This window comes from Gavialis gangeticus, unplaced genomic scaffold, assembly GCF_001723915.1.
Source record: "Gavialis gangeticus isolate Ggan-Ray unplaced genomic scaffold, GavGan_comp1, whole genome shotgun sequence".
In the NCBI taxonomy this organism is placed as follows: domain Eukaryota; kingdom Metazoa; phylum Chordata; order Crocodylia; family Gavialidae; genus Gavialis; species Gavialis gangeticus.
This window is the reverse complement of record NW_017729025.1, coordinates 50,943,172-50,954,244: the sequence shown is the minus strand read 5'-3', so window position 1 is coordinate 50,954,244 and position 11,073 is coordinate 50,943,172. Positions and strand designations below refer to the sequence as shown.

The 11,073-nt window shown below is 39.4% G+C and overlaps 1 protein-coding gene across 10 annotated transcripts in view; it reads left to right on the top strand.

Moving 5' to 3' along the window:
- The window catches only part of NRXN3 (neurexin 3), a 1,732,637-nt gene extending 1,721,570 nt beyond the window's left edge, over window positions 1-11,067 (top strand). For 4 of the 10 annotated variants that reach the window (XM_019518706.1, XM_019518705.1, XM_019518704.1 and 1 more), the window contains one exon: window positions 9,392-11,067. In XM_019518706.1, coding sequence (XP_019374251.1) covers window positions 9,392-10,317 — 926 coding nt within the window. In that variant the 3' untranslated portion in view covers window positions 10,318-11,067. Of the gene's footprint in view, window positions 1-175; window positions 750-9,391 lie in introns of those variants that run through there. The other 6 variants (XM_019518711.1, XM_019518708.1, XM_019518707.1 and 3 more) reach the window with 2 other exon arrangements.
- Window positions 11,068-11,073: the final 6 nt, after the last annotated feature.

Here is an 11,073-nt window from a genome sequence, read left to right as displayed (position 1 = left end):
AAACTGTGAATATTATTATTATAATTCTTAATAATTTTTTTTGTAACTTGCATGTTGAAGAAGTTGCAGCTTAGGGTTTGTGAGATTGTCAATGTTAGAGTTCTGTTCTTTCTTTTTGTTGATGGGCATGAATATGCTCATTTGTTTTTGTATATTGCCCATCCCTTCCTTACAGCCAGAAGCTCTAATGCTGCTAGATCACTCCGTACCGCCCTTACATGGACATGGCAACTGACTTACACATTCACTCCCATCATCTTCATCTCCTGTGTAGTACACTCATAGATTTTACACTCCTATTCCATCCACCCTAGGCATCTTTTCTATCCATAAGTCCCCTCCCAACCCTTTCTTTAGCATCGTTAAAATTTTATGTGCAGTCATCCATTCCTTAAAAACACACACACTAAAATTATAGAAAAAAGAAAATGTTTAAAAAAATATATATCAAATCAACCAAAAAAAGCAGAAAAGCTTAATTATCAAAAAATCATCATATCTGTAGATACGTAAACAAACGTAAATTCTATAAAGTGTACAGTTTTTTTTCAATTGTAATACATGAATTATTTTAAACAATACAAATATAATTTACAACCAAAAAAAAAAAACCTACAGAAAAAAACAAAAGCTCAAATCTGTTAAGGTGCAAGATTTTTTTCTTTTCATGTTATGTGGTGTGGATGTATGTGTTGTTGCCTCCCTGTATCGCCCTTTGTCGTAAAATTATATTTAAAAAAAAGAAATAATAAACATTTTGCTAAAAAAAAAGTTTTTAAGAAACGACAACAAAACAAAAAAGCAAGTTACAAGAATGTGGCAATTCTACTTGTCCAAGAGCATTCTTACACAACTTTCTTTTGTAAATTTTTCTTTCATGCCAAAAAACATGCGGGCAATTTGTTGATGTAAGTTGACTATATGCAATCAATGTGGTATGCTTTCTTCTACGTATATATTTTGAGTCCTTTTTTAAAACAGAAGCAATGTTTTTGGTTTTTGGAATTTTTTTGTTCAGTTTTCTTGGGTTTTATCTTTTTTCCTTCTCGTAAAGCGAATGACCTGCGTTTTTCTTTTCTTTTGCTGAGCTTAATTTTGCTGTGAAATGTTTATGTTTTAACGATTTTTTTTTTTATTTTCTAGTGTATGTTATGTTTGGGGGGGAAGTATAAATGTCTTCATTTAATTTTGGATATGTTTGCTTCTGTATTTTCTGTTGTTTCCTGCTCTCTGTATATTGCTGGTTAAATGATTACTCTTTGTAAGAGGAGAGTGAATAACCCAGCAGTGGTTGCTCCTGCTCTTTGTCAACCCTGCTCCCCAGATACCTTTGCCTCCCACAGAAAAATAAGCAGGAATGCCAAGCTAGGAGAGTGGTAGTCAATGTTCCAGAAAGAAACAAGGGAAGTTTCTTTGACATAGTGGCTCACGCTTTGGCCAGAGGGTCTCCTTGTTTTTAACTCTAACTTCATCCATCTTATTCACATGGAAGCATTTTATTAGTACTAATTCCGTTGATTGCAAATCATCTTCCTTGTGACACAGTCGAGAACATACTCTCAAGTGTCCTGTTACACTGCAAACATCTGCCCCAAAATGATATTAACAGCATAAGAGCAAACCTCTTCTAGCAATTTTTTCTTCCAAGCTTTTACTGTCTTGAACTTTTAAAATTTCCCTTGTCCTGTAAGGTATTTCCTGCCCTGCAGTGTTCATTTCTTTGGATAATACTGAGTTCAGGTTAAACGTAAAGTAATTAAATGAACAAATAAAACACCTTTGCTATGGATAGGGTAATTTTTGAAAGGTTCATCTGGTAGCATAGTGCTAAATACGTAGCAGAGATCTCAGGCTCAACTGACAGCTGCCCAGAAGAACTGATGCTCAAAATGGAACAGGTAATTATGTTCACTAATAAGTTGTTGTTACTGTCAATAAATCAAGTAGGTTTAAATTAATGGAAGATACCATAAAGGGTTCAATACATTTTGGTTGGTTCAGAGAAGCAACTCAAAGTCTGGATACTTAAATTAACCTTTCTAATATACTACAAAAGTTGGAATTGTGATGAGAAGCAGTTTTCTTTTGAAATTAACAACTCCTTTTATTATGTCTTAAAACCTAAGGCATTTGTTACTCCAGGTAATATTCTTTGGGTATTTCCTATTTCTGCCTTGGCTGAAACTGGCATGAACTAAAACAACCAATAATTTACAGCAAACTACTCTAAATATTTGACCAAATATTGTATTCATAAACTCTCACTTAGGCCCTACATCCTCTAGCAAGGCTGGCATCAATTCTTCTTTCATCCACAGTAATTTTTTCCTCTCTAATTAAGAAAACCTCATGTTGGGGGAAGCTGATCATAAGCTTTAGGAAACAATTCTCTCTGAAAATGAATGGGACTTTTGACATCGACCTGGACTTGACCCTTAATCAGTTATTTCTGGGTGTGTGTATACATGTGTTTTAATGCACAGTAGTCTATTTTACTGTGTGAGAAAGCATCACGTAAAAAACCATGCAATTACGTTAATGCACAATAAAATAGGCAACTGCACATTAAGCATCACTTAAAAACTATGCACATTCATTACTGGGCATTAAGGGAGCCTAACGCACTTTTCTTTAGTATTTCACATTGGTGGTACCGACTTTAATGCGCATGAGAAAAAGCACTTCAATGCATGTCGTAGACACACCAGTGTTGATGCCTCTAGACCAGGGGTGGGCAAAATGGTGGATCCATCTGGGTGTGCAGGCAGTGGATCATAGCTCTGCCCTGGCTCTGCTATACACTGTCACCACTGCAAGATCCCAGCGCCAGCCACAGAACAGCTCCCTGCCCTGCCAAGGGCCTTGCCAGCACTGCTGGGGCCAGTCTCCACTGCTGGGTCCAGTCACGGTGCTGCCACTGCTGGAGTCCCCGTGGAAACTGTCCGCAGGAATGTGGGCAGGTGCTGCTGGGGAATGGAGTCCACTGTAGGCCCGATTTGGCCCACGAGCTGGACTTTGCCCACCCCTGCTCTAGACAGGGTCTTTTGGCACCTTTTCTCTTTTAGAGCAACAAATCCGGCTGCAAGACTAGTGTTTCCTCAAGTCACTTTGGGAACATTTGATTTTCAGGGAGGAAAAAGAGAGTCTGGATAGTTGAGGCAGAAGGCTAAAGTACCCCGGTGTTACTGACTGTCATTTTCAATTAAGTGAGGTTGAAGAGGTGAAAGAATATCAAGAATGTTCATCTGCTCAGCTTCATACTAGCATCAGATTTCTGCAAATCAGTGGCTGTGGTCTGAATATTTTTTCCTGTTCACCCTCAAAGGACCCAAAGAGAACAAACCTCTAGTGATGTTTAAAAACTCAATTATTTAATGAGAATTTCTTGGCACCCAATTTGCATAAATCAGGAGAAGGGATGGTGGTGGATTATTTTCTATGGCAGTGTATTTCAGACAAAGTGGAGCTGAGTATCAGAGCAAGAGGATAAGAATAAAATGCAAATGAGACTTTAGATGTGGAATTTCAAATACCTGAAGATGTCATGTGGATGTGCTGTGCTGGGCGTTAAAAATCTTTTTCACCACATCTGGAAGAGACACAGGGTTATGTCCCTTTATAATCATCATGAGATTCAGCAGGTGAATCTTTTAGGAATCTTTTACTGTGTGCTTTTTGTCCTGCCTCTCTTTGATGAGCAGCGGATTCAGAACTTGAATTTAGAGACCAGTGAAACAGTCTTGGCCATAAAGAGAGCTGAATACTGCTGCACTTTTTTTTGTTGGTGCCCTCTACATTCATGATTCGCCCACAACATCCTTACAGTTCAAAAGACTTCTATTAAATTTTTAACACTCTTTCTTTCCAGTGGCAGAGAGCCCTTACTAGAGATCAGCCTCAGAGGTATGAATTACATATCTATAAATACACTCATAAAGCAAAAAGCAGGGCAGCTTCAAGGCTAAAGTAGACCTTTTATATCCCCAGTGATCTTGCTGGTTGAAAAGAAAGTACAACCCTGTCAAAAAAGTATATGGTCCAGATTTAAAATGCTAACTTTATGGAATACACATAGTGCTTGTTCTTGGGAAGAAGAAATCCAAGAGAAGCACTTGGATACTAGTATTTTACTGGGTGGAGTTACCCATCACTCAGGCTGCAATTCTCTTGGTGCTTCTTGTTGTTCATTGTACCTTTTGCATTTATTCCCAGCCAATGAAGCACTGACTCTGCGTCCCTACCTAGGAGAAGCAGCTAGTTTATCTATTCCCTTTTATTTCATTCTTCAGCACCAGGCTGTCAACACAAACTATTTAAAAAAGCACACAACAAGTTTGGAGAAAAGGATAGGGGAGTTGGCCAGGCTGCAGACTCTCAGGATGCTCTGAATTCTAAATACAGGTTCTGAATCCACTGCTCATTCTCCAGTATTTGCAAATCAATGACCAATTTTCCCAAAAAAAAGAAAAAAAGAAAAGACAATAACACTGAAGAAACAAAATTTTCTGCCTCTTCATTTGAACCTTTGTTGAATAACAAGTAGTGAATATTTTAAGGAAGAATTTCACAATACATTTCTTAAGAGCTAGGTACACCACTGATTTAATAAAAATAGACCAAATCATTAAAGACATCAAGAACTGAGCAACAAAAACAACAAATGTTTAGCATTAAGATAGCCCTTCTCACCATCAGAGAGGATTACAGCAATTAATTAACAAATTTTAATCCTAATTATTGATTTGATGGGAGTCATCCATTGTGGTTGGTGTCTCTGCACAATGTGCTTCTTTTTAAATCCTATGTATACCTTGGACAATGAAAGAGGTGAAACTTCAACCTAGAAGTTCACGGTCTTCACCGGAGATCTGGTGTGTGAGAATGTTCTCTTATATGGAAGCAAAGGTTTCTATTTGCAGTATGAAACTCCACATTCATAGCCAGCAGCATTATATGAAAATCAGCAAGTTAACAAACCCAAAAGCTCCTTCCTATGTTCTCCTTGGGAGGTCATTAGCACAGGGCCAAAGAAAATGGGAAATCATCAAGCATTGAAAGAACAATTTCAAGTAGCTGCTTGACAGATGAGCCAATTTTAGCATCAATGAGAGCACACTCCTCCCACCAACCCAAAACAGATGCAAAAACACTAATCCCAAGAGGCACAAATGTCTCAGTTACTGTGACAAATGAACTCTCTAGTGGGAAAGTGGTTCCTTTAAAGCCGAGGAAGCCCAACAGAAGGCCTCTTAATTATACTTTTTATTCTTTGGTTATGAGGCAAAAATAAGGATCTGTGACAAGTTTATGGAAGGGATAAAATGAGGAAAGGTGGGTTTTAGTTCTCCTGCTAGAGTGTATGATGCATGGAGTTGTATTTGCAGTTACTAGGTTACAGTACAGAGTGGAATGTCTGATTTTCCCATGCTTCTGGGCTTTGCTACTTACCACATGAGGCCAGGAAGAAATGTTTCCCCTTCTTATTGCCAGAGGTATTGGAGAGGAAGAGCGGTAATTGCCTTCCTCAGAAACTTTGGGTGTTGGCTACAGCCAAATCTGCAGATTTTTGACTGGTGTGTGTCTGGGACTTAAAAAAGCCCTGTAGGTTCCTAGTTAGAGGATCTTGCTTTTCTATTCAGGATCAGGTAGATCCAAACATAAAAGAATTTTGCCCCATGGTCAGAATGGCACAGACTGTGCAGGGCTTTGTCTTCCACTGCAACTGGGGAACGGTCCTCATCCTTGCATCTCTGAAGGATATTTTGACAAACTACTTCCTGTCCTTGCAGTGGCAGGACCTTGACAGTGCCCTCATTCCCTTGGTTTACCTGTGGGAAACTATGGTGATCGTGATATTTTCAAGCACTGTTCCTAGTAGTTGTGAATGAAGGTTACTTATGCAGTTTCAAGAACAGATTAGACAAGCGCTTCAATGGGAGGCTTAAATAGGGATGATCCTGCCTTGAGCTTCCTGCCTCCTAAGGTCTCTTCCAGATCCACTTTTCTATGATTCTTACAGGGTAGCTTATAAACATGGTGTGGCTTATTGAACACTCTGGGCCAAATATGGAGGTGAGATTAAGTAATTCTAAGAAAGTCTAAGTTTGTCCCAGCCTTCCAATAATTTAAGTTACAGCACCTCCCTGATGACATATGTCCAGACAGATTCTACAAAGCTCACCTCTGAATTTGGCCAGTGGTCCTCCTTCCACCATACTTATACTCAGGGAGCTCAGTACTCTCTGGTACATTTGTAGAATTCCACTTGTCCTAATAACTCTGTTTATATCACGGAAAGCATGAACATTTTTAGTGGCAATAGATTTGATTATAAACAAGTAAAAAAAAGTCTTAAAAAAATGAATTGTTTCTTAATATCAGTTGTGGGTCTGGAAATGGTTTTAAAAACAATATTTCTTGTTTCCTTGGAGTCAAGTCTAAAGGGCTGACTGTAAAGTGGACTAAAATATTTCCTCCAGGGAGGAAAGCTGTCCAAAATATCACCCCAGTGGGTGGCAGATCCGCTGCACACAGAAGCCATTTGTAGACACAGTAGATTTTAATAACAAAAGCACTTCAGAAGCTTTAGATAGGCAATTAAAAACTGTCAAACTTATGACTCCAGTTGTGTGTCACAGATGGTGCACTAAAACTGCAGATGAATGCTACTATTTAATGACAGAGGCACTAATTTTAAAATCACTTAAAGGGACACTATCAACCCCCTCAACAGACCTCAAATGATTTTGAGGGACTTGATTCCCTATCAAGCAGCTGATTTTGTGTATGGCTTAAACTGCTATTATTTAATTCACTCTTACCTAGACTGTAAACTGTCCAGTGGTAGATTTTCAGTTCTTAAGGCCCCTCATAAAAGTTTGTCTTGAGACAAGTTAACAAAGATTAGCCATGCCCACTGTAATAACAGAAGCCTCTGCAACAGGGATAAATCACAGTCTAAGTCCCTGATTCTACTTCATGTGCAGCAAAGCTCAGTCAAAAAATCAGAAAATATAACATAGCTGTCTGGCAGATTACAAACTAATGCTGCCTTTCCCATCTCTGTAGTGAACAAATTCAATATGAAGCAACCCCCTTGGATTATTTTTTATCTAAAATATTCAATTTTTCCCTTCTTTGGGTAGTTAAGGCACAAATGCTATCCAGAAGCTGACAAAACTATGCTGCATAATCAAATTGGCCATTTTGATGTCAAACAAAAGAAACAACTTTGCAACATAGGTGTATCAAGAAACTAAATATTATATTCCACATGCAAAGCTAATTTCTAGCAGCAGTGACATAAAAGCAAATATTCCCATTGATTCAGTTCATCAGCATTTAACCTCTCACAAAAACTGAAAAATAACCATAGGCCAGGGTTGCTATCCAGATTGCGACCAAACTGTGTCTGAGATGACATTTGTACCCTCTGTGCACAACTGATGATTAAACATGGCTGCTGCACAAGTCCATTTACCTTGAATTGACAGCAAACTGCAAGCAGCCAAAAGCAAGTTTAAGGGCAGTACTTGGTGATACGGTCTGTGCAGAACTCTCGTTGGCATTAATAGAACCTTCACATGAAATGCATGTAGAAACTATAATACAACTTTCCAGTATTAATAAAAGACATCAGAAATTTGACCCTACTGCCAAGTAGGCAGTTAGTTAGGTACATGACTGTTTATTAACAGTAATTAACAAATAGTTCAGATGCAAAGTCATCATTTTTTTTTAATTTGGGATCTTATTACCCATTGTTTTTGAACCTCCCACATCTGCACAAATTCTGAGTATGGTAAGTCCAAGTCAAAAATCTCCATTCTTTCATGTGACATTTTACATTCACTCAGAACTGATATAAATGACTCCTCATGGTACAAAGCAAAGAGGAAGTGTGCTTTATATATGATTCTTTCTCAGGCAACCTTTCATTGAAATCAGTGGGATCTGAATAGACAGCCCAGCTTACTCAGCTGGCTAGCAAAAATGTAAATACAAGACTTACCCCAAAACACACTAAAGCAACACAGCTCCATAAAAAGATACAGGAACCTGCACTTAAATACCCAACTGTGTGACCTGAACATAAAAGAGTGCAATTTACCTCCACACCTACCTAAAAGATAAGTGAAACGATAGCCCCATTATCCTGAAAGCAGAAGTGAAGTCACATTACAGTGCACATGTGAATCAAGAGTATTACCTTGATGAAACAAACCAGCTTACTTAGGCAGGTCTAGATATTTCAATATAGCAAAACTTTGCTGAGAAACCCAGGTGCCAGGAATTACCGTGACTCTCTTTATTGCAGATACAATGAGCTTGTGTGTGGAAAAGTGAGGATTGGCTGCTGATTGTTCACAGGACAAGGACTCTAGAAAAATGTCACATTTAGTAGGGCTTCACAGGTTTTCTTGTAGGCTAGAGAAAACATTGCACTGATCTCTGCATATAGAGAAATTCCAGGAGATGAAGAATGTACACTGCTTATCAGTTTCAGCTTGGGCTCAAATTCTGATTTAGGTCAGCTTACACACAACTTGGCACAATCAGTCAGGATTGTCAGTGTCCATTTAGTTAAAGCACAGCATCAAAATATCAAGGAGAACTGCAGATCAATTTGGGGGTAAATTAGTAGACAGAGCTGAGAAAGTACAGGGAGAGAGTTAAGGATGGAGTAGCAGCGGGTACTATGGATCAAAAAAAGATGAACAAAGATTGAACAACTCTTGGTGCCTGCATGCCCTCCATCTAGCTCTAGTTTCTCAATCCATCCCTCACTCCCATGAGAGCTACATTCACTTGCACAGTTTAAAAGCCAAAAAAATAAACACGAAGAAAAGAATGAACCAGGAAGTGTTTAGAGGTTGCGGTGGAAGGAAAACAGAGAAGAAATACCAGCGCTACCATAATGACAAGACACAGAGGAGGCAAAACTGGTAAGAAGAAATGGCCAAGAGCAGCAAAGTCTAATCCACTATTTTATGGTGGCTTGGAGTAATTCCATATTTAAACATTCTTTTCCTCTTACTATGACAGACTGTTTAAGAAAGTAGAGATATGCCAAATTTGAATTCTTCAGAGTCACTTGAGAGTATCTTCAAGACCAAACCTTTGGGCCCCAAGGATTTCAGAATTCTCCCACAGCATACCTTTTGGAGTTTAAAGAGGGAGGAACTGAAATGGCCAACTTACCTAGCTTAAAAACAGGTTAAGAGGGAAGGATCTAAGGCCCTGGGGATTTGTGCTGCTAGTGTGGATAAGGGGAGAAAAATTGTCTCAATGAATTTCTGAGTTATCCATCACCTTTAAGCTGAGCAAATTTAAAATGTGGTTCTGTGTCAGTAAAATGTACTAATCTTGTGTTTTTTCTTTTCAATCCCAGGAGGTGAATTAGTTATCCCTCTACTTGTAGAAGACCCTTTAGATATTCCTCCTATTGCTACTCGTGCACCTTTCATTACACTCCCCCCTACCTTTCGCCCCCTCCTCACCATTATTGAGACCACCAAAGATTCCCTGTCCATGACCTCTGAGGCGGGGTTACCTTGCTTGTCGGACCAAGGCAGCGATGGTTGTGATGATGATGGCTTGGTGATATCTGGGTATGGCTCAGGGGAAACCTTTGACTCTAACCTGCCCCCTACTGATGATGAAGATTTTTACACCACCTTCTCCTTGGTAACAGATAAGAGTCTTTCCACTTCAGTCTTCGAAGGTGGCTACAAAGCACACGCACCTAAGTGGGAATCCAAGGACTTTAGACCTAACAAAGTCTCCGAAACTGGTAGGACTACTACCACGTCTTTGTCCCCTGAGCTGATCCGCTCCACAGCTTCGTCCTCGACTGGGATGGTGCCCAAATTGCCAGCCGGCAAAATGAATAACCGTGAGCTCAAACCCCAGCCTGACATAGTCTTGCTTCCGTTGCCCACTGCCTATGAGCTAGACAGCACAAAGCTGAAGAGCCCGCTAATAACTTCCCCCATGTTCCGTAATGTGCCCACAGCAAACCCCACGGAGCCAGGAATCAGACGGGTTCCGGGGGCCTCAGAGGTGGTCCGCGAGTCGAGCAGCACAACAGGGATGGTCGTCGGCATAGTGGCTGCTGCTGCCCTCTGCATCCTGATCCTCCTGTACGCCATGTACAAGTACAGGAACAGGGACGAGGGGTCCTATCAGGTGGATGAGACGCGGAACTACATCAGCAACTCTGCCCAGAGCAACGGCACGCTCGTGAAGGAGAAGCAGCAGAGCTCAAAGAGCGGCCACAAGAAACAGAAAAACAAGGACAAAGAGTATTATGTGTAAAAAATATACTTATTTATATATAAATATATAAATACTTAATGAGATTTAACTGAAATATCAGAATCGTTACAGCTAACAAGATTGGGAGCTATCATTTGTGGGAAAAAATATTGGGAAAAAAATATTCAGCTGTGACTGTTAACGTCTCAGTCATCACTTGGAGTCAGCAAACTCTGCCCTACTGTATTATAAAGCACACTTAGTGTTCTGGAGATGGCACATGCAGCTCTACCATGTTAGCGGACTTGGAAGTTGCCTAATCTCCTGCTCTGCTGAACTTTCTGCAAAAGGTAGAAGACTTCATGGCTTACTTGTTTCATATCTCCAAGTGAGTCTTTAACAATGTTCGTGATCTTTGACTGTATCGATAATTTTTCAGTTTACTTATTTAAAAAAAAAAGAAAGAAAAAGAAAAAAATATAAACATTATAAACAAAACAAAACCCCAAGCAAACTGATCTGGCCATGTCCAGTGTAATTTTTCAAGATTAGAGGGAGGTGGAATAAATGATTTTGGAGATCGTTAGTGTTTGGTTTGGTTTGGTTTGGTTTCCTGGGGGTCCTTTGTTCTTTCTTTCTTTCTTTCTCTCTTTCTTTTTTTTTGTTTTTTTTTTTTGGTGGGGGGGGGGAATGAACTGGGACATGAGTCAAGAAGAAATCTCAGAAAAAAACCCCTAATAAATAAAGAGAGACTATTGCCATATATGAACTCAAAAGATACCCATGGTGTTTACATATCTGGTTGTGTTGTCTCTA